At 41.5% G+C, this 24588-nt stretch overlaps 1 protein-coding gene across 3 annotated transcripts; it reads right to left on the reverse strand.

Moving 5' to 3' along the window:
* Positions 1–801: 801 nt before the first annotated feature.
* Positions 802–20273, reverse strand: LOC144498817 (lysosomal membrane ascorbate-dependent ferrireductase CYB561A3-like). 3 transcript variants are annotated; one of them, XM_078220523.1, is made up of 7 exons: positions 20147–20243; positions 19122–19162; positions 18445–18638; positions 12909–13117; positions 8861–9015; positions 4418–4589; positions 802–1790 (listed from the first exon to the last, which is right to left on the reverse strand). In XM_078220523.1, exons 3-7 carry the CDS (start codon positions 18629–18631, stop codon positions 1770–1772), a joined length of 744 nt encoding a protein of 247 aa, XP_078076649.1. In that variant the 5' UTR covers positions 18632–18638; positions 19122–19162; positions 20147–20243; the 3' UTR covers positions 802–1769. The 3 variants fall into 3 exon arrangements, with proteins under 3 accessions (XP_078076649.1, XP_078076651.1, XP_078076650.1); XM_078220525.1 differs by lacking the exon at positions 19122–19162 and having other exon boundaries at positions 20147–20273; XM_078220524.1 differs by lacking the exon at positions 19122–19162 and having other exon boundaries at positions 18445–18631; positions 20159–20231.
* Positions 20274–24588: the final 4315 nt, after the last annotated feature.

Raw genomic sequence — 24588 nt, forward strand, 5'->3', positions numbered from 1 at the left:
ATGGCTCCTGCTCTGCCCAAGACTGCAAGAAATGACAAAAGGGTAATGGACAACGACAAAAGGGTAATGGACAAAGCCCTGTCCATCACACAAGCCAGTTTCCCATTCATTGACTGTCTACACTTCGTTACCTTGGAAAAGCAGCCAGCAGAATCAAGGACCCTATGCACCCTAAATATGGTCCCTTCTTCCGTTGGGAAAAAGATACAAAAGTCTGAGATCATGTACCAAACCACCCAAAAACAGCTTCTTCCCTGCTGCCATCAGATTTTTGAATGGACCTACCTTGTCAAGTTGATTATTCTCTACACCCTAGCTATGACTGACACATCCTGCACACTCCTTTCCCATGTACAATATGCTGTCTGTATAGCATGCAAGAAGCAATACTTTTCACTGTATTCTAGTACTTGTGACAATAATAAAATCAAAAAAATAAGCAGAGCTCATTGCTCCTGCTGCTGACCATGACCCAATGTAAACACCAATCTGCCCGAGTAATATTGTGAAGAGGAGTTCTCTGCTCAATGGTTAACCCTCAAACAAAATTCAGACCTTGCTATTTTGTATACATTTTACAAATTTGAATTTGAGTAAAGCATTTGAAATGTCCCAGTCCTGAACATTGTTAATTAAAAATGGCTATAGTTTTCTATCAATCCTTGGCAGTTTCAACTCAATCCAAGTCAGTTTGTTAATTTCTGCAAGACGCCCTTTTCCAAAATGGAGCACTTTACTTGAATCTGGTACCACAAGTCTTAACATCTTAGTCCACTTAAATAAGACAGGATGCAAATTTTTTGATGTTGGTGCCCAAGGCAAAAAGATTGAACCTATTTATTAGACTTACATAATGTTGCTCATTAACAGTAAATATACACAAGTGATAAATCAGGAACCCTTTATGGTTGTATACAATGAGTGATTCTTACAATTAAGTGCTTATATTTAAAACCAATCAGAAAAACATTAATTAATTTTTGGTTCTCAAAGTTAGCTTCCATGTGCACATTAAAAGGCTGAGATTGAAAGAAGTTAGGCAAAGTGCAAGTGTTGCGGCCGTTATTGTGCAGCTAACTGAGCTTTAGCAGAATATTGATCATTAAAACTTTTGAACTGTGGTCATACCACAACATTAGACAGTAGAGACTACAAATGCACAAGCATGACTCCAGCCTAGTCCAAAAGGCATGCTAAATAATTCACTGTATTGTGGTGCAGAACTTTAAAAAGCTCAAGGTTACAATCTTGTGTTATTCTATTCCACCAGCCACATCCATCACAACTCTTTCCACAAATGAAGTGCAGACTTGAAAAGTACATCAGTGCAGCTGCTTCAAGTGGTGACCAGTTAAGACTTGATTCAATTTTTCCAGCAAACAGGAGCTAAGGGTTCAAGTTTCTTACTTTCATGCTTGAATTAGAGTTGCTGCCTTCAAATGCAAAGTGTAGCTCAGTTTAATTAAGTTGGTTACTTGTAAAGCCCAGTTTTTGGAACAAGCAGATCAGAAATCTAAACTGCAATGTAGATAGAAAGCCATTCTACTCCTCTTCCTTCTTGAGATTTGTGGAGTTTAAATTCATTTTGCAGAGAAAATATCAACTTGGCTCAATCAAATCTTTATCCTGCCAGATGTGGTTAGCACCAAAGCTACTTTGAAAAATCAGTGCTTTGGGGACAAGATCATCACAACGAGTTGTTGGTAATTCAGCAATGCAAATCTACTGGCTTCTTCAACTGTATCCACAAGCATCACCGATTTCCTCATTTAGCTTTCAGTCAGAAGTGGCTAAAAAAAAATTACAATATACATGAATGTCAAATGAGTTAGTGCAATTGCTCTACATAATTAGGTGGTATTAACCCAATTGCTGCAAAATGCATGGTCACAAATACTTAGTGTACCATTTATTAAATTCACTGAAGACATCTAGTGACAGTCAGTCAATGTTCCGAAAATTAATTGTTCTTCATCCCAAACACTAAAAACCCTTGATTTAATGGCCAAAACCCAGTTTAGTGTTGGAATGAAACAATTTATCCTCAATCTTTGAAATCAATGCTTTGTGGGGCTCTGTTGACAGGGTCACCCAGATTCAAAACATTGGCTCACTATTCTCTCCACAGACCTGCTGAGATTTGCCAGCATTTTGTTTGTTAGATTCCAGCTGGAATCTAACAAACATAAAAGCATAAATGTATTTTGCTTTTATCCTCCATTTTAAAAAAAAACAGAACTTCTGCTTAAAATTTTGTTTTGTTCCACAGAAGCTGGCAGTCTTTGAGACTCACCCAGTTAGGCACTCAAACTATAATGAATGCCAGCAGGATATGTGCATGCATAATCCAGATTAACAACAGGCACAAATGGATCAAACCTGTCACCCTCGACTCCATCTGACAAAGGAGCTGTGCTCCGAAAGCTTATGGTATTTGCTACCAAATTAACCTGTTGGACTTTAAGTAGTCTCAACACCAGGTTACTGTACCTTCTGGTACTGCAGGGCATGTCTCCCCCACTAAACCATCAGGAAATGATTTTATCAAGAATGTTTGGATATAGTGCCTTTGGCTTAAATATTATTCTTTTGAAAGAACCAGCAGACTCATCAGCACCCCATTAAAAAAAAAAATCAGTATAGTTTAAGCTGCTACATCTATACTGTAGATCCCAGACACAGCAGCAGTATATTATGAGGAACAGTAATGTACAAGTTTGTCACATTTCTGTATCATACAAGGTTAAAACATTTGGAACTAGATAAATACCAATAGAATAAGAGTCAATGTTGTTAAATACTAAATAAGTGTGGGTTCTGACATACAGCCTGAAAAGCTATTAGCAGATTTCACCTGCACTTCTTTAACTGAGTGACTAAGGCTCTTCATTTAGAATGTGACCCCAGGGGCAGAATGTGTTGTCAATGATGTGAGATGTCAGTGGGGACAGATCACAGAATGGATTTTACAAAAACATATGTCTGACTATTGGGGCAAAACAAACAGACTCCCAGTTGAGAGTTTTATTTTTATGCATGCTTGCTTTGTTCCACTAGTTTAACATGAAAATATGCTAGGTGAATTTACAGGTAAATGTTCCAGAACAACATTTGTATGTTCAAGAATGACATGCAGTGAAAATAGAACTATTAGTACAGAAATCACTTCTATGCATTTCCATATGGTTGAGAATGTTGCTATGTATTATCTATTCCCATCATGGAAATCTTCAAAAAGTTAGGGAAATGGACCAAACCAACCACACTACTGTGCCCATATAATCTGTCAGGAAATAAACATGGAGATGCCAGTGTTAGACTGGGGTAAATACAGTAAGTTTTAACAACACCAGGTTAAAGTCCAACAGGTTTATTTGGTAGCAAATGCCACTAGCTTTGAGCACTGCCCCTTTGTCAGGTGGAGTGGAGATCTGCTCACAAACAGGGCATACAGAGACAAACTCAATTTACAGAATAATGATTGGAATGCAATCTTTACAGATCATCAAGTCTTAAAGGTACAAACAATGAGAGTGGAGAGAGCATTAAGCACAGGTTAAAAGAGATGTGTATTGTCTCCAGACAGGACAGCCAGTGAGATTCTGCAAGTCCAGGAGGCAAGCTGTGGGGGTTACAGATAGTGTGACATAAACCCAAGATCCCGGTTTAGGCCGCCCTCATGTGTGTGGAACTTGGCTATCAGTTTCTGCTCAACAGCCTTCATGACACATGACAGCACAGAGTCGCTGAACAGAAACTGATAGCCAAGTTCTGCACACAAGGACAGTCTAAACCGGGATCTTGGGTTCATGTCACACTATCTGTAACCCCCACAGCTTGCCTCCTGGACTTGCAGAATCTCACTGGCTGTCCTGTCTGGAGACAATACACAGCTCTTTAACCTGTGCCTAATGCTCCCTCCACTCACATTGTCTGTATCTTTAAGACCTGATTAGCTGTAAAGATTTGCATTCTAATCAGTATTCTGTAACTTGATTTTGTGTCTCTGTATGCCCTGTTTGAGAGCAGATATCCATTCCATCTGACGAAGGAGCAGCGCTCTGAAAGCTAATGGCATTTGCTACCAAATAAACCTGTTGGACTTTAACCTGGTGTTGTTAAACTTCTTACAGGAAAACAAACAAGTAGAGGGGCAGAGCTTTGTCATTTTCCCAGGTAGGTCATCAAAAGCAGTCAGCCCCACTCGCTGTACAATAGCTCATGTACCTAGTGGTCAAGGTGAGCATTGGCAGAAATATAAATAGATTTGCATCCAGTAAAGGATGAGTACATAGGACAGTAGGTGTGGAGAAGGAAGGAAACATTAGAATTGGTTCTTAAAAATCTACCAATCATTGCACAATAAACAAATTGAATAAAGACAAACTGCAATGTATGGAATCTGTTTAAAAGTTACCTCTGTGGCATCACTGAGTGAAAATGCACGTGTATTTGGTCGCTGCCATTCACGTTTAAGGAGCATCCAGGCTACGGTCAATGAAAAACACAACAGCAACACTCCCAAAGTGTTGGCCAAATATGCCTCAGGTGGAAGATTCTTATAGGAAGCTGTTGAATTTGGACCACCACTAAAGGAAAACAGGAGTACAAGACGACACTGTTTTACCTGCAGTTCAAAATTCTATTTTTAATTTTTACTTTGTTTGCCCCCCCCCTACCAATGATTAGTCAATTCTCAGGTAATGATGCTCTTGAGGTAGACTGTACAAAAATAAGTGTTTGTTTTATGTTCAAAAAATAGGGATTCAATGTTTTCCCCCCCTCAAGGGATACACAACTTTTCATAAAAATTCAGACCTATAACACTGTACAAGAGTTCTACAAATAAAAGATACATAATGCAAAACTTAAAAAAGTTGCTCAGCACCAGTATTCCAAGATTTGGATCTCTCACCTGATGAGCATAATAGAATATGCTCTATTTATCATGACTAAAACAAGTTCTGGTCAAATGCAATTTGATCAAGTAACCAGGCACTCAATCCCAGCAAGGATACCTCGGCTTAACCCTCTCGACAAGGATGTGTATTTCTTCACCATAGCTGGGGAGTAAGACTGGAAAAATGATGAGGTTTAAGAAGGTGACTGACATTCTGCCATCAAAAAACCTACCATGCTAAGGGGATTTTCCCCATCTTGAGGTAATTAAGAATGGGAAACAAGGAAATGGCACAGATGCTGAACAAATGCCTTTCCCCCCCATCGGCAAAAAGCATCCAAAACCAGTAGATCAAGGGGTTAAAAAGGGAATGAGAAAATTAACACAGCCACTGGAGGAAGAAGTGCAAGTCAAACCATTGGAACGAAAGGCCAACAAATCTCCTGGACCTGATGGCCTGCATCCCAATGTCTTCAAGTAGTGATGGTGAATACATTTGTTGTAATCTTCCAAAATCCCTTCAACTCTGGAAGATCTAGGAGACTGGAACATAAAACACCTCTGTTCAAGAAAGGAGGGAGACAAAAAAAATGATAGCAACACCTCTGTTCAAAGGGGCAGAGTACAAAAGTAAGGAATTCTTGCTATAACTGTACAAAACATTGCTGAGACTGCACTTGGAGTACTTTGTACACTTTTGACCTACTACTTGCATTGGAATCATTTGAGAAGGCTTACTTGACCAATTCCTGGGGTGAAGGGGTTTGTCTTGCATGGAAAAGGTCAGCCTTTACACGATGGAGTTTAAAAGAAGATCCCGAGGGGACTTGATAGGGTAGATGCTGAAAGGATGTTTCCCTTGGTGGGGAAATGTGGAGGTCATCCATGGGGGTGGGGGGGGGGGGGGGGGGGGGTCATTAATTTCTACCTCAGCTGTGGAGGCAGAGTCATTGGAAATGTTCAAGGGTAGAGATAGGTTGGAGTAGGGAACAGGTGAGAAGATAGAGTTCAAGGTACAATTAAGTCAGCCATGATCTTACTGAATGGTGGTGCAGACCCAAGGGGGTGTATGACCCACTTGTGTTCAAGTAGAAACTACACCAGGTGATAACCAGCCTGGAGCTTTGTACTGGAAAGGAGTAAGGTTGCCAACCCTCCAGAACTGGCTTGGGTTTTCAGGAATTTGAAAAAACCCAAATCAAAATCAACCACCAGCACACTGGTGTGCAATCCTAGATCAAAAAAATAATCAGGGCATAAATTCTATAAATGGTCAAAGAAAAATGACAAAGACATTAAAATATGAATAGACAAATATGGAAAATGGCTGTTTGGCTACAAGTCAAGCATCATCTAATTAGGTCACAAGATGTTTGCTTTCCATTTGGAATAGAAAGGCAATAGGTCACAAGGATGGATTATATTAGCCAACAAATGGCTGGAGCATGGTTAAATCATATTATGCCAGAGAGACACTGGACATTTGGGGGACTTCAGCACCAATTTCTGCAGACATATGAAATGTATGTCCAGAATAGGGTGTGGGATAGCATTTCCTGACAGCAATTATTGGACCCAGGGATAGAATGTACTGTAGTCAAATTTGCAGATGACACTAAAATAGATGGGGAATCAAGTTGCAATGAGGAATTAAGAAATTTACAAATGGATAGTTAGGTGAGATCTGCCAAGTGTGAGACTATCCATTTTGGTCCAAATGGAGAGAAACTTCAAACTATTTCTGTGCAACAGGATCTTGGTGTCCTTGTGCATGATGCAGGTACTACAGGTAATAAAACAGACAAATTCCAAGGGTATAAAAGTAGAGTGCTGTATAGGGGAATTTGAGAGACCACATTTGGAGTACTTGCACATTTCTGCTCCCCTTTCTTGGAGGGAGGATAAATGTAGTAGAGGCAGTTCCGAGAAGGTTCACTAGATTCATAGAGAGAGGATTTGAATATAGGAATAAGGATGTTTTACTGCAATTGTAAGGGCATTGGTGAGGCCACACCTAGAGTACGTGCAGTTTGGAGTCCTTATGGGAGGAAGGATGTCCTTGCTATAGAGGGAGCATAGCTAAGGTTTACTAGGTTGATTCCTGGGATGGCAGGTCTGTTGGAGGATTGTATTCATTGGAGTTTAGATTTGAGATCCCCTCTCTCTTCTAAAGAATAGGGTAGATGTTCTTCTGTTGGACATTCTAGAACGAGGGGCCATAGTTTTAGGTTAAGGTGGTAGATTTAACACAAATGAAGAGGAATTACTTCACTTAAAAGGGTCATGAATCTGTGGAATTCTCAACTCCAGAATACCAAACAAATTTGAGGACATAGATAGGTTTTTAATTAACAGGATGAAGGGTTCTAGGGAGCAGGCAGGAAGGTGGCAATGAGGCCAAGATCAGATATGATACTGAATGGCAGAGCGGACAAGAGCTGAATTACCTGCTCCTAGTTCTCATGTTATTCACCCCTCAGTTCCACTCTCCATGTTTTCATCTTTGTTTGAAGATCATTTCCCTCACCCGAGCACCAAAGGGGCTAATTGAGTTGGAGGCTCTTGTTCTGGTTTTTCAGCTAAATTTAGCACCTGAGGACTGTCAATGTGCATTTTGCAGTCCAAGTTTCAGGTGTTACATCAAGAAACAAAACAAATGGATAAGCTTGACATTTTAGCCTGCTTCGCCATTAAACCCAATTTAGTCCAACTAAAGTTGAACTGGTTACCCCCCCCCCCCCCCCACATTGAAAAAATACTCGAGATTTTGATAATCCAATTCCCAGGGAACCACTGGCTGGCATTTCAAGGCCCAATCACTAATATTTGGTACCAGCTTCAGTTTGTCCAAGTTCTCTTTGAAGACACCTGGTTGAGAACTTCTGGCATAGAGCCATGAGTGCAAATTGAGAGGTGGATACTCTGAGGCCTTGGTGTCCTCATGCATCAGTTGCTGAAAGGAAGTGTGCAGGTACAGCAGGCAGTAAAGGCAGCAAATGGTATGTTGGCCTTCATAGTGAGGGGATTTGAGTATAGGAATGTTTTACTGCAATTGTATAGGGCATTGGCGAGACCACACCTAGAGTATTGTGGGCAGTTTTGATGTCCTTATCCAAGGAAGAGGTCCTTGCTATAGAGGGAGTGCAGTAAAGAGTTACTAGACCGATTCCTGGGATGGCAGGTCTGTTGTACAAGGAGACTGGAGGTTAGAAGAGGGGGATTTCAAAACTCTAAATGATTAGACAGGGTAGATTCAGAAAGAATGTTCCTGTTGGTGGGAGAGTCCAGAACTAGGGGTCATAGGAAACTTTCAGACTGGAGAGAAATTTCTTCACCCAGAGTGATAATCTGGGCAATTCATTACCATAGGCTTATGTTCTGCTCCTATTTTCTATGTCAACACACGTAATTATTCTAAGGCACTAAAAAAGTGTGTTTTATAAAACTTGACGCTGTGCCACAGAGTTATTAGGACAAGTGACTTCAAGTTTGGTCAGAGGTAGATTTTAAAAGCAGCATATTAAAGTGAAAAGCTTAGGGTCCAGGCAGTTTAAGACCCATCTGCTTATGGTAGAGTAATTCAAATCCAACCACAAAAAAAAAACTTCCCCATATTCTTACTATCCATTAGCTGGAACCCAAACTATTTTTTACCTCGACTCATGAATCTGGCATCTGTATTTCAGGTAGATAAGCAGCAGCCACCTCATCTTTCAAGTAGCTATTCATAAGAGCCTTTTTAGAAGACTAGTTAGAATATTAGGATCAAGCATAATTCAGTTAAACCTGATACTTCCAGCAGGGGTCACCAGATAGTATAGCTACTGTGGTCCTCCAAGATCCAAAATATGTCAAGAGATTGACAACAGTAATTAATAAGGGAGAGTATGAAGTGACTTTTTATTTAAAAATGGTTAAACTTAAACTAGGAGCATTTTACTCAAACCTCAGTTTACTTACAGCGCAAATATTAACTTTTCATTAATCCCTGATATGGAAGCAGCAATGGTCATTGGTAAGATACAAAGTCCAGAGAAGACATGCAGGTCTTTGTATGTAGTTCTAAGCCAGAGGGGTGTGCAGGGTAGCAAAAAAGCCAGAAATCCCATCAGCCACTGTAAAATAAGGAGAAACATATTAGAATATCTCAAAAAATGAACCTCATGGCACAACCTACATTTTCATACCCGTTCATTTGACTAGTCCCTCAAAACACCAGTGGACTTTAGGATTGACAGTATCAGTGGAGGAATCATGTTGATGGACACTAGGATGAAAAAGAGTCAAGTTAAGAGTAGCAAACACATTCCAGCCATCTAAGGTAGAGTTTTCACAAGTGGAAGTCATTGCAGGAAAGGATGGTGAAAGGGAGCATGACCCTAGTTACATGAGGAAATATTGGAAGGGAATTTCAGCAGAACATGTCAAATCAGATTAATGGTATATTAAAGAAACAGCAGAACTAAAATAACTGCTCAGAATCTCAATTGTAATGAAATAGAAAACAATTCAGTTAAAAGTTTTATCCAAACTACTTACTTTAGAGAGTTTAGAACTTGTTATTCAAGTAATTTCCAAAATTAAAACTAAAGTTTCATGCCTTCAAATTGTCATCTCTGGAAAGGATTGATTCATGCTAGTGATCAGTAGCTATTCGAATAATTTACCCAATTGTGCAGGGCATTTGTTTGGGCCTCAAATAGGTGTCAACAAGGCATTGCAGCCAAGTTCAGTTGTGCATTTGATCAGGAGCTGCATCATGACTAATGTCAAAATACTGCGGATGCTGGAAATGAAATAAAAACCAGAGAATGTTGGACTTGAAACATTACCCGTTTCTCTCCAGATGCTACCAGACCGGTTGGGTGGAATTTTACCAGATTGTGTTCAGCTTGCGTGAAAATGGGAGTGTTCCTGATCTGTTTTTTGGGTGAGTTTTCATGCCTAACCTTATGCACTTAGTCATTGACAAAAATGGTGCATAGACTGTTTCTAGCTGCTGTAGGCAATGGGCTGGGCTTAATTTGTCAACCAGCATGTAGAGGGAGCTACTGTGCACGTGCAGACCTCCGATTCTGCATATGCTCAATAGCAACAGCAGGGATCTGAGACAGAGCCCCCTCTACCCCTCCCAAAATTGTGGGAGTCCACTGCTGATCATGTGCCCCACAATGCATGGGCTTCTAGCCCTTGCCACAGATCCGACCACAACTGTAGAGTGCCAGCAGGCCCTCTGATCCCATTGTAGAGTGTGCAGTGGCCCCCCCCCTTCCCCTGGTCAGGCCACCCCTTTATGCCCTGCCCCTGGCAGTGCTATGGTTTACCCCCTTGCCCTCAGTCTCCCAGGAGGGGGCCCTCAATTTCCACCAGCAAAGCCAACTGGACTGTTCCTTTTGTGGGGAGCAGGTGTTTTCCTCGCCAGCAAGAACCTCTCCCAGCAAGGCCATAAAGGGAAGTGAGCCTGGACGATTGAGTGCCAGGCTCACTAAACACATGCAAATCAGAATTACAATGCATTTTAAAAAATTATTCAGCTTCTTGCCCATTTGGGAGCTGAAATCAGGCATGATCATAATTTCTCAGCTCTTGATATTTTACTGGCTTGTTCTGCCCACCAATGACAGGGCAAACTAGTAAAATTTCACCTGTTGTTTTTAAAGAAAAGATTCCACTGGGCACAAGGATATTAAAAGTGGAAGTGGTTAGCACTGCTGCTTCACAGCGCCAGAGACCCGGGTTCGATTCCTGGCTTGGGTCAGTGTGGAGTTTGCATGTTCTCCCAATGTCTGCGTGGATTTCCTCTGGGTGCTCCAATTTCCTCCCACATTCCGAAAGATGTGCTGGTTAGGTGCATTGATCTGAACAGGCGCTGGAGTGTGGTGACTAGGGGAATTTCACAGTAACTTCATTGCAGTGTTAATGTAAGCCTTACTTGTGACTAATAAATAAACTTTTAAAAAGTTGTTCTGCAGAACTATGGCAAATTAAGTTGTACACTAGTAGGGAAGTTGGCTCTTGAGATTCTTGCTCTCTTCTGCACCTCAGGGCAGATAATGAGGTGGGATGTAGATGAAATCATCTCCATTGGGTCTTTGTGGATGTTGCACACAAGGATAGAAAGCACAAGAGTAGAGAAGCCACAATGACAAGATAGAGGGGGCAGCAATGGCCTAATGTTGATATTTCCAGACATGTTTTCTTTTCCCCCCATGAACTTGCCTAGTTCCCTCTGCAAAGCATCCATGCTATTTGTCAACTACTTCCTGTGGTAGAGAGAGTTCCACATTCCAATCACTTTGGGTAAAGTAAAATCCCATCTCCCATTATATTAGTAACTAATTACAGCTCACTTTTGATTCTTGCACAAGTAAAAACATTTTTTCCACATCAATCCCATGCAACTAAGTCAAATTAAGACCATTCTTTGATCAGGTTATGAAATTTGTTCTCAAATCTTTCCAGATAGTACAAAGGGTTTTGTAAGGGTACTAGCTGCTTGACTTAAAATAGTTGGCGACCAGATATATGCAGCATGGCTGAGCAGGGTCCTATACAAGTTCCATACACACTCTTATGCCTGTTATTCACTAGGTATATTTGGTGACCTTATTTCTTTTAATTGCAAGAGAAGAGTGAAAGGATTGAAGTCTAGGATAGCAATAGGAGTTAAAGCAGCAGATGGATGGGTTACAGTAGGGATGGAGGGCCAAAATACTGGTGCAGAGAAAAAAGTTGGCATGAACTGGAAAGAGTCAAAGTGAGGACAGAAAAATTAGACAAATGTCAATTCAGGCCCAGAATGACAAGTCAAAATGCACATGTGACTGAACAAAAAATTTCAAAGAGGTGTGGCTAATGTTAGGATGGGCATATCTTAGCGGCAAACAAAAGAGGAATTTGAAGTTAAAGAGCATAGTCTTGCCCAAATTGGAGTTAGAAAAGGTGTTGCTATGGAACCCAATAGCTCAGCCAAATACCTTTTCATGCAAGAATAGCAAGTACTAGATGGCTTTGATCATTGGGAAAGGCTTCAGAAATCTGAAGCACAAAGGGGCTTGGAGTCCTGGTTCAGGACTAACATGCAGGTTCAGTTGGCAGTTAGGAAGACAAATTCAATGTTAGCATTCATTTCTAGAGGGCTAGAATACAAGAGCAGGGATGTACTGCTGAGGCTGTACAAGGCTCTGGTCAGACCCCATTTGGAATATTGTGAGCAGTTTTGGGCCCCATACTCAAGGATGCCCACAAGAATGATAGGTTTGTCATGGAGGAGCCTGGATCTATACTTGATCAAGTTTAGAAAGATGAAGGGATCCAATTGAACTTTACAGAATACTGAGGGGCCTGGATAGAGTGGATGTTTCCACTAGTGGGAGAGAGACTAGAACTTGAGGGCAATGTCAGAGTGAAGGGATGCTCCTTTAAAACTGAGATGAGGAATTTCAGCCAGCAGTGAATCTGTGGAACTCATTGCCACAGAGGACTGTGCAGACCAGGCCATCAAGTGTCTCTAAGACAGAAATAGATAGGTTCTTGGTCAAAAAGGGGATAAGGGTCACAGGGAGGAGGCAGGAGAATGGGGATGAAAATCATATCAGCCATCACTGAAGGGCACAGCAGACTTGATGGGCTGAATGGCCCAATTCTGCTCCTATATCTTATGGTCTTGTATTGAAGAGGAACCTCAAACAAGCCGAATTCACTGAAGTATTGACATGCACAATCCATCAAGAGTTCTTGGAGTAACTAAAACTGGGAATTTCACTGCCTTAATGCCAGAAACTAGACTAAATGTAGCTGCAGCCCCAGTGAATGAGCTCTGGTAAGAATAGATTCTGTGTACATAGCACTACATTTATTCAGAAAAATTAAGGCAATAAAAATACAAATATTCAGGCATCCTTAAGCAGAAATTAGGTAAATTGAGTGCAAGTTAGCAAGCTATTACTTGTTTTGCTAATGAGGATTATTTTGAAAGATTTAAAACTACATTTTAAACATTGCTTACCTGTAAACCAAAGAGAATGACTGCTGCAAATCCCACCCAGCTATGCACAGAATACAAGTTGGGGATGTGCATCTTATTGTGGAACCCAAATGCTGCCAGTAACCCAATGACAGCTAGAGACAATGCACCAAGGTTCAATGTAGCATGAACAAACTTTAGGATCAACTTGTTGCTGGACCAGGTGAAGGGCAACCTGTATACAAGAATGGCTGGAATAAAGAACAGGTCAGTTACTCCTATATTCACACGATGTACAAATTTATTTCCTGATGGATTTAATTCAAACTATTAACCTATATGGCAAAATACAGGCAGGGGTTTTCCCACTTATCAATAACTTGCAATTTTCTGCTCAAGGTGAAAGCTGGTGAACAGAGAAAGTGGCTACACTCATTTGATGTTGTCGGTATATGAACATGCACCTCCTGTTGGACTGGATCCCATCAAGGTGCAGAAAATTATATGGGTCAACTCAGAATCAGGCCATTTGGCCCATCAGGTCTGCACCAAATCAGCATCTTAGCCATGCTCTTGCCATAACCCCACACATTTACCATGGTTAATTAGTCTAACCCACACATCTTGGTACTAAGGAGGCAATTTAGCAAGGCCAATCCACTTAACATGCACATCTTTGGACTGAGGAAACCCATGCAGACTGGGGGAAGAATGTGCAAACTCCAGAGTCATCCAAGTCCTTGGCACTGAGGCAGCAGTGCTAACCACTATGCTGCCCTCATACTGCTCCCAAGTTGAATCAATAGAATTGAACTAGCCCTGTCAATCACTCAGGAGGTTGATCAGTTCCACCCGTGATTAGCTTTACAAGTTGCTGCCCTACCTCATGATTATACAGGTCAATTATCCTTTTTCAATCCATGAATCCAATCACATCTAAAATTAACCTCAGACCTTGAGCACGGTACAAGACCTACACAAACCTTGCTGGCCACATCATACCTTTATTATTCAGTGGTACATCTTACTTTTCTAGCCGTTTTAGTCACTTGGCTAACCTAGCCTTAAGTCTACATAAGCTTAGGCTATCACAAGTCTCATTTGCAGTGTCCAAAAACCAAAATGGCCCCAAAAAGGTTCCAGATAAAGTACACATGTCCTGTAGTGCAAAGAATATGCTTTTGCATCTAACATCAAGGAATCACTGGGTATCCAGAAAGTAGTTCTTCAACACTCACCCGTACTCAAGTGACACAACATTTAATCCAAGTGATTACAGCTTAATGATGGGAATTACCATCCATGCAGCACGAGCAAAAATCCACCCCCCATCTCACTATGTAGCTAAAGCTAAACAATTGGTTGAACTGTGTTCAGCATAGGAATTCTGGGGTTGTCAACACCAGAATTAAACAAGTTGGCTGCAAACATTTGATATGAGCCTCTTTTGCATTATGACACTATAGGGTTTCTCCACAAAAAAGACGGAGTGGGAAATAAAATAAAAGATGGTATTAACAAGGATGCAGTGACTCAGATTTATACAAGTTCATTTGAAAAACTAAAATGCTAGTCCTCTGTTCTTGTTGATGATAACCATCAAAGGGTCACCAATAATTGTGAGAATATGAACTGTTTTCTCCTGGGGGGGGGGGGGGCAGGTGGCAAAAATTTGTTTTTATTCTGCCTTGAATAAATTCAATGACCCTAGCCATCACTGCATGCTTTAATCTGTCACCTAGTTTTCATCTCCCCATTTCCATATTAGGACTGCAGAGTTTTGACCAGAGCTGTTGTGAAATCATTTGGCTGTATCACATGCTGCTGCCATTTAGTCCCATGTAATAGCTTCACTGAGTTGTGAACTCTGCACCTGCCATGCTCCTCCATACTTCATTGGATATGAACAAGCAGCAGGACATTCAACCCCTGAAGCCTGCTCTACCATTTAACAAGATAATGGCTGATCCGATCAAGGTAATGGCCCACTGAAGAATTATCTAGTTCAGCCTTAAAAATACTTAAAGACCGATTCCATCACCTTGTCAGTGAGGGTTCCAAAGACTCAGTGAAGATATTTCCATCTTATCACTTATTTTAAGTGACCCGTTTGAGATTCTCCCACAAGAGGAAACATCTTCTCCACATGCACCCCATCAAGACCCCTCCAGATCTTATGTCTCAATCAAGTTGCCTCTTGCTTGTCTAAACTTCAGCAGATACACGCCTAACCTGTCTAACCGCCCCTTGACAGAATCCACCCATTCTAGGCCACTAGTCAGGCAAACCATTTCTGAACTGCTTCCAATGTATTTATATCCTTCCTTATACAAGGTGACCAATACTGCAGTGCTCCAACTGGTGTCCTGTACAACTGAAATATAACCTTTCTATTTTCATATTCTATTTCTCCTCAAATATTAGCTTTCCTAATTACTTACTGTTCCTGCATACTAACCTTTTCAAATCATGCATGAAGACAACCAATCTCACCATTTAGATTTGTTTATTTGTCCTGCCAAAATGGACAATTTATTCCATTTGCCAGATTTGTCCACACCCATAACCCAACTACATTTTTATCCTCTTCACAACTTACTTTCCTACCTTCATCAGCAAATTTGGCAACCATCCTTTCATCCAGGTCATTTATACAAATGACCAACAGTTAACATCCCAACACTGATCTCTTTACATCTGGTCCACCTGAAAAAGACCCATTTTTGCCTTTGGTTTCCTGTTAGCCAGCTAATCTTCTATCCACATCAAAATATGTTGCCCCCAACATGAGCTTTTATTTTTCAATAATCTTTGTGACATTTCATAAAATGCCTTCTGGAAATCCAAATACAGTATATCCACTGTTCCCCTTTATCCACAGCACCAATTACTTTCTCAATAAGTTGGTTAAACATCATTTCCCCTCACAAAACCATGTTGATGCTGCCTAATTACATTGAGCTTATCCAACTGCCCCATGACAGCTTCTAACATTGTCAGATGTTAGGCTAACTGGTCTGTAGTTTCCCCACTTTCAAATAAGGAAGAAAGCAAATGCAACTCCAACCTAAATGGGATCTTCCCCAAAAGACAGGAGTTTAATAATTAAAACTAATGCATCAGCTATCACACTAGTCACTTATTTTAAGACCATAGGATGAAGTTCATCAGGAATTGGTCCAGTGCAAACAATTTAGAACAAAGAAAATTATAGCACAGGAATAGGCCTTTCCATCCTCCAAGCCTGCACTGACCATGCTCCCTGTTTGAACTAAAACCTCCTACCCTCCCAGGGACTATATTCCTCCATTTCCTTCCTATTCATGTATTTTTCCAGACACCTCTTAAAAGTCACTATCTTATCTGCTTCCAGCACCTCCCCTGGCAGGAAATTCCAGGCACCCACCACCCTCAAAAAAATCTTGCCTCTTGCGTTTCCTTTAAACATTGCCCCTTGAATCTTGAACATATGCCCTTAGCAATTGACTCTTCCACCCTGGGAAAAAGCTTCTGACTATCCACTCCGTCCATGCCCCTCAATCTTGTAGGTTTCTATCAATTTACTCAGTTCTAGGGTACCAGATCAGAAACCCCCATGGTATATTATGAATATAGACTAGACCAATAATTTTTCTATTTTGACATTGAGTGGATAGATGTTTCACTCCTGGCGTGATTATACTGAAACCAGAGCTTTACCTTAGCAAAATTTGCTTTTTCTTCAAGTTCGATATCATCTTTAACTTTTCTAGTTAACCACAGATGGTGGGTCTGTCCCTTTATGTATTCTGAGATATCCCCTTAAATGTCTACTACAGAATCTTTATTAATCCATCCCTCAATTTACCAATTTACTTTAGCCAGCTCAGCTTTCACTCCCTCATTAAACCAAGGGTGGCTCCCCATCTCAACTGTACTGACTGATTGAAGTACATGCTCGGCCAGGAGGATTACAATTCTGCTGCTAACCCACAACTCATGGTTGCCCAGCTTTGAGCTGCTGGTGTTATTGGAGAACCTACAGTTTAGGGAGCATATTGGGCAGCACGATGGCATAGTGGTTAGCATTGTTGCCCCAGTACCAGGGACAATTCCTGGTTTGGGTAACTGTCGAATCTGCACAGGTTTCCTCCAGGTGCTCCGGTTTCCTCCCACAGTCCAAAGAGGAGGTGGATTGGCTATGCCAAATTGACCCTTAGTGTCACAGGATGCACAAGTTGGAGGCATTAGCAGGGCAAATGTGGGGTTACAGGGATAGGGCCTGGTGGGATTGTTGTCTGTGCAGGCTCAATGGGCCTCTCTGTGCAGTAGGGATTTTATGAGGCCTGGGTTCTAATTGCAGTCCACAAGACATTTTGTTGATACTGCCCACATGCTAATGATTTCCATTCATGTCATTTCCCCCCCCCCCCACCTCATCAGAAAGCAATGGAAAGAGGTGCAGCTGTGCTATGGAAAGTGTAAACATTGTTAATTTGCAGTTAATAGTTCTGTTAATATAGAAATTGAAATATTTGGCATGTACTAAATATATTTAATCTTATTCATGGGATTGTGATTAGTGAACAAGCCAGATTTTAATCAGGTAGCTCATTCACTAGCCTAAGTTGCCCAATTATCCATAATTTAAAGAGGACCTCAGCTCCACAAGGACAATGCAATGGTCACTCCTATCAAATGAGGCTAACCTTTAAAGTAACTTTGCAAGACCATTGTAAAATATCCAAAATGTTCCCTTTACTGTACTGAAGCATCTCAGAATGTTACTTTATGTAATGAACCTGATTGCTTTGTGTGGTGGTCATTTTGGAATGCATGTTTCCAAATTTATGCATACAAAATATACTTTTGGAAAAAAGTGTTAGGTAGGGTTTTCCCCCCCTCTTGTTGCCTTCTGCTGCAGGCCTATTCTGGCTTCATCCTTCAGGACTGAGCCAGCAATGGTGTTACTGAACCACCCACAGTACATTGTGACATTGCTACCCTCAGTGCTTCTTCCAAATCATCTTCAACATGGATGAGGCATGATTCTGGAATTGAGGGTGCTTATAATAAGCAGGAGGTTTCTTTGCCCATGTTTTATCTGATGCAGAATCAATTGATTACTTCCAGGGTCACTTCCTCCTGCGTGTACACCTGAGTTACCATCTATGGTGGGATGGAAGAGTCAGAGATAGTATCAGGCTGCTTGACAAGCCTGTGGGACAGCTCTCCCAATTTTAGCACGTGTTCCTAGATGTTAGTGAGGACTTTAAGGGTGACTGGGCAAGGTTTGCTTTTGTTGTTGAGGTCCAAATTGCAACTGTGATTCATCTTTGTTCAATTTTTCCACAGCAGTTTGATATAACCAAGTGCTGTCAGAGACTGCAGCTATGATTATAGCTAGATTGGGTGGCATGGTGTAAACTATAGAAACTTACAAATGGCAAGTACTAATGTAAACATTAAAATTATGCATAAAGTTTGAAAATTAGGCAAGTCTCATATGCAGATAATACAATGCAGTATCAAAGTATGAAATGGTAGCTCCAGGAGGAAATAAAAATCAGCAAACTAGAAAAATGTATTCCAAACTTACCATTCCCATAAAGGACAACAAGCCCAGTCACCATGCAGACAGGATGCCAATTAAACATCTTCGCTGTTCCATCCCAGGCAAAGCCACCCCTGTAGCCCTTACACCAGGTAGTCACAAATATTATACAAAGTAGACCAAAGATGAGAGACAAGGTGTAGACAAGGTAAAACACACTGCTACTCTTCATCTTTGTCCTAGACAGCAACCAAAAAAAAAGTGTTAGTTTTGTCCAGTTTTCTGCCCTTCTCAAAAAGCTGCTGACTCATGCCAAGGCATGCATATAACAAAACAACAATCCTGCTTTTCTCCCCATGGAAGTTCAATTTATTTATTCAAATCCATTCAATGCAAATAAGTTGGATATATGCAATTCTCCAACCTTCAGAAAGTTTACTGACTCTTTCCCGAAATAGGATTGTCACGATGGTGTCCCTCCTGTAACTTCTAATGGCCATTATCAGTGTCTAAACCTATCCCAAGTGGCTACTGTCAATGTGTAAACTGAGATAACAAGTTTTGATGTTGGGTGAAAATTTGGAACACAGGTCAATTGCAGTATTTTAAAGTGATACTCAGCTGGAAGCAACTCACAATTAAACATATCAAATCCAACATTCTGGCCAATTAGAGTTTTTGGTCACAATCATCCTAGACTAGTATTTGTGTATTCCACTTACCCTAGACCTCCTCAAAGTAGCCACTAAGTATCAGAATTTCACTGTGAACATAAATGTGGACCAAAGTTAGTCAAGAAAAAAACCCTTCCACATTCCAGTAGAATAGGAAGGAAATAAACATGATTTTAAAATTGATTAAACAGCAGCACAGAACTGGAGGAAATTGCATTTTGATCTGGTTTTGAACTTTATAGACAAGAAACTCATTACTCAGTACCAAGTTATCAGATGTTGGTGTGGGTACTGTGGCTTTTTATTTCACAAGAGGCACATTCACATCATGAGTACCAAACAGAAGCATCACAGCTTTCAACCCAAAAGTGAACTTGCCAAATCCAAGAACAGACAAATATTTCCAGTTAGAGAAAGGAATCAGTAATAAGAATATATTTGGAGCATGGGTAGGTCATTTAGTCCGTCAAGCCCACTCCACAAGAGCAATGCTGATCTTCTACTTGAACGCAATTTTCTTGCAATATCCCCAGAATCCCTTGATGCTTTTAATATATGTAGCAATTTATGGATTTCTATTGCATACTTTCTCAAGAGACATCGTTAACATCCTACAATGTCCCTTATAGGAGCAGGTGCCATAAGATATAAAACTTTTGGAAACCAGTACTTATGAAATGCATCGAAGCCATTAATGTTTACATATGGAAATTGATGTCAGGGATCCTGTATACTAATAACATTGCATGTTGCAGTTAAAATAAGTTCCAATTTCATCTTTCAAAATCGATTAAGCCGTTCTGTTGTGGAAAGAGTGCAATTAAGAAATGCAGAGGGAACTTTTCACTAACAGGCCATCAAATGACACCAAGTTTAAGTGCGGAACTGAATAGTTAAATTCTTCTATTTGCTCCTGACAGCAGATCAGACCAATGATGCGCCATGGAATTTAAAGGGGAAATTACGATCTAGAAAGTTTCAAACTTAACCAGAAAAAGCGATTTCCGCTTAAGTTCCACACGCCACAGTGAAACCGGAGATTGCCAATCCCTCCCCGAATTACAATTCCTTACCTTGCTCTCCACTCTAACTACAGCTCCCCCGGGCAGCCACCTTTATTGTCGACCTTCAAGCACATCCTCCAATCCACTCACAGAGCCCTCCGCATGTAACACGCATGCGCGTGCCGCTCTGCATTGTGGGTATTGTAGTCCAAAAGGTCAGATAGAACTACACCTCCCAGAATGCAGTGCACTTTAAAGACCATAAGGGCTTTAATTAGGCCACTCGGCCCATCGAGTCTGCTCTGCCATTCAACCATGGCTGATTTCTTTTTCTCATCCCCAGTCTCCTGCCTTTTCCCCATAAGCCCTGACCCCCTTATTAATCAAGAACCTATCTATCTCTGTCTTAAAGACACTCGAATGACCTGGCCTCCCCAGCCTTCTGCGGCAAAGAGTTCCACAGATTCACCACTCTCTGGCTGAAGAAATTCCTCCTCATCTCTGTTTTAAATGATCGTCCCTTTAGCCTGAGGTTGTGCCCTCTGGTTCTAGTTTTTCCTACTAGTGGAAACATCCTTTCCATGTCCACTCTATCGAGGCCTCGCAGTATCCTGTAAGTTTCATTACGATCCCCCCCTCATCCTTCTAAACTCCAACGAGTACAGACCCAGAGTCCTCAACTATTCCTCTTGCGACAAGCTCTTCATTCAAGGGATCATTTTTGTGAACCTCTTCTGGACCCTTCCCAAGGCCAGCACATCCTTCCTTAGATATGGGGCCCAAAACTGCTCACAATACTCTAAATGGAGTCTGACCAGAGCCTTATTCAGCTTCAGAAGTACATCCCTGCTTTTGTATTCTAGCCCTCTCAACATGAATGCTAACATTGCATTTGCCTTCCTAACTGCTGACTGAATCTGCACGTTAACCTTAAGAGAATTGTGAATAATGACTCCCAAGTCCCTTTGTGTTTCTGATTTCCTAAGCATTTTCCCATTTAGAAAATAGTCTATGCCTCCATTCCTCTTTCCAGGATGCATAACCTGTCACTTTTCCACATTGTATTTCATCTGCCACTTCTGTGTCCATTCTCCTCACCTGTCCAAGTCCTTCTGCAGCTCCCCTGCTTCCTCAGTACTACCTGTCCCTCTTCATATCTTTGTATCATCTGCAAACTTAGCAACAGTACCTTCAGTTCCTTCCTCCAAATCGTTAATGTATATTGTGAAAAGTTGTGATCCCAGCACTGACCCCTGAGGCACACCACTAGTCACCGGCTGCCATCCTGAGAAAGACCCCTTTATCTCCACTCTCTGCCTTCTGCCAGTCAACCAATCCACTCTCCATCCCAGGATCTTACCCTTAACACCATGGGCACTTAAAGGAGCAGGAACATCATCAGATTCCTCCCCCCCAAACTGAAAGCTTGTTAATATTATAATTTCTGTGGTGGCAGTAAGGAGAAGGATCTAAAAGATGATTTCAAGAGGCGTTGTCATCAGTCCAGATGCTTGGCAGAATCTATGTTAACCTTCAACATTTTGATGCCTGGCTCAGATTTTAGACTTTTCTATGCTCTGTATTCAAAATCTGTACTTTTATGTTAAATTAGAAGTGGCAGGCATACTTATGTCCTTCCATCACATCTGGAAATGGCTGCTAACTTTAATTTTTACTTTAATATGAGTTCTGATAAAAAGTTACCAACCTGAAATATTGACTGTTTCTCTCTTCACAGATGCTATCTGACTTGATGAATATTTCCTGTATTTCCATTATTTTAAAATTCATAAGATATCTGAAAGAACATCACAAACATTTCAAAAAGGCCATCACACAAAGCGCAAAAGTATTCGGGTTCTCTTCATACGCCATGTCGCACTCTGAGATGCTTCAATATAGTCAAAGAACCATTAAAGATATTTCAAAATGGTCATTACAAATGGTGCAAAGCTATTTAAGTTGTCCACATAGATAAAGTTGCACTCTGAAGTGCTTCAATACAATTGTGATACATGTGATACCAGGGAGGCAGTGCTTGGTAGGCTAGCGGGACTGAAGGTGGACAAGTCCCCGGGCCCGGATGGAATGCATCCCAGGGTACTGAAAGAAATGTCAGAGGTAATAGCGGATGCGTTAGTGGTTATTTATCAAAATTCGTTGGATTCTGGGGTAGTGCCGGCGGATTGGAAAACGGTTAATGTTATGCCGCTGTTTAAAAAAGGGAATAGACAAAAGGCGGATAACTACAGGCCGGTTAGCTTAACATCTGTAGTTGGGAAAATGCTGGAATCCATCATTAAAGAAGAAATAGCAGGCTATCTGGATAAGAATGGTTTGATTAAGCAGACGCAGCATGGATTCATGAGGGGAAAGTCGTGCTTGACGAACTTGTTGGATTTTTATGAAGATGTGAGTAGTGCGGTTGACGGAGGGGAACCGGTGGATGCGGTGTTTTTGGATTTCCAAAAGGCGTTTGATAAGGTGCCTCACAAAAGGTTGCTGAAGAAGATTGGGTCACACGGAGTTGGGGGTAAGGTGTTAGCGTGGATTGGGGATTGGCTATCCGACAGGAAGCAGAGAGTCGGAATAAATGGGTGCTTTTCTGGTTGGCAGATGGTAACTAGTGGCGTGCCGCAGGGATCGGTACTGGGGCCTCAACTATTTACCATTTAGACGATCTGGAGGAGGCGACTGAATGTAGGGTAACAAAGTTTGCAGACGACACAAAGATAAGTGGAAAAGTGAATCGTGTGGAGGGCGTAGAAGGTCTGCAGAGAGATTTGGACAGGCTGAGTGAGTGGGCGAGGATCTGGCAGATGGAGTATAACGTTGACAAATGTGAGGTTATTCATTTTGGAGGAAATAATATCAAATTGGATTATTATCTAAATGGAAAGAAATTACAACATGCTACTGTGCAAAGGGACCTGGGGGTCCTTGTGCATGAGACGCAAAAACCCAGTCTGCAGGTGCAACAGGTGATCAAGAAGGCAAATTGGATGTTGGCCTATATCGCAAGGGGGATAGAATATAAAAGCAGAGATGTCTTGCTGCATCTGTACAGGGCATTGGTGAGGCCGCAGCTGAAATACTGTGTGCAGTATTGGTCCCCTTATTTGCGGAAGGATATATTGGCCTTGGAGGGAGTGCAGAGAAGGTTCACCAGGTTGATACCAGAGATGAGGGGTGTTGATTATGAGGAGAGACTGAGCAGATTGGGTTTGTACTCGTTGGAATTTAGAAGGCTGAGGGGGGATCTTATATGACCTATAAGATAATGAAGAGGCTGGATAGGGTAGAGGTGGAGAGATTCTTTCCAATTAGAAAGGAAGCTAGAACTAGAGGGCACAGCCTCAAAATAAAGGGGGGTCAGTTTAGGACAGAGTTGAGGAGGAACTTCTTCTCTCAGAGGGTGGTGAATCTCTGGAATTCTCTGCCCACTGAAGTGGTGGAGGCTACCTCGTTGAATATGTTTAAATCACAGATAGATGGATTCCTGATCGGTAAGGGAATTAGGGGTTATGGGGATCAGGCGGGTAAGTGGAACTGATCCACTTCAGATCAGCCATGATCTTATTGAATGGCGGGGCAGGCTCGAGGGGCTAGATGGCCTACTCCTGCTCCTATTTCTTATGTTCTTATGTGATATGCACTGCATACATTCAATGTGAGTCATACAGCCAGAGGGGGTTCTATGTAGTTCCACTCCCCTCAGTTCACAATGGCTGAAAAGTCTCCCATTGCACCTCTATGGTGGCTGCCTCAAGATTTAGTGCATCCCTCAGTGCGTAGTCCTGGGCTTTGGAATGTACCAGTCTTCAACATTTGGTCGGGGACTCTTTGTACTGGAAGACCAACAAGTTTCGGGCAGACCAAAGAGCGACTTTCACTTAGTTGATGATCCTCCAGCAATTCTGTTTTTCATTGAATCATAGAATCCCTACAGTGCAGAAGTAGGCCATTCAGCCCATTGTGTCAGCAACAACTATCTGACAGATCATCTTATCCAGCAGCCCCCCCCCCCCCCCCGCCCCCCCACTGTCCTACCCCCATAACTCTGCACATTTACCCTGCTAATCCTGCTAAACTACACATCTTGGGACACTAAGGGGCAATTTAGCATTGCCAATCCACTTAACGTGCACATCTTTAGACTGTGGGAGGAAACCAGAGCATCCAGAGGAAACCCACGCAGACATAGGAAGAATGTGCAAATTCCACACAGACAGTCATCCAAGACTGGAATTGAACCAAGGTCCCTGAAGCTGTGAGGCAGCAGTGCTAACCACTGTGCCACAATGCTACCCTATTTTTATTTTATTTTTTACTGGTAAGTTTTAAGCCTTGCTCAGTGATATGTCTCATAGAGATACATGTCTCTATGCCTTCCACCCCACATCAGATATCTAACTGTCTAGGTTGCCATTTCAGTGCAGTACTCAGTGTGCCAGCTTTTGGATGAGACTTTAAATTGAGGCCCTTACTGCCCCTCCAAATGAATTCTGAAG

Source organism: Mustelus asterias, chromosome 9, assembly GCF_964213995.1.
Source record: "Mustelus asterias chromosome 9, sMusAst1.hap1.1, whole genome shotgun sequence".
Lineage (NCBI taxonomy): Eukaryota > Metazoa > Chordata > Chondrichthyes > Carcharhiniformes > Triakidae > Mustelus > Mustelus asterias.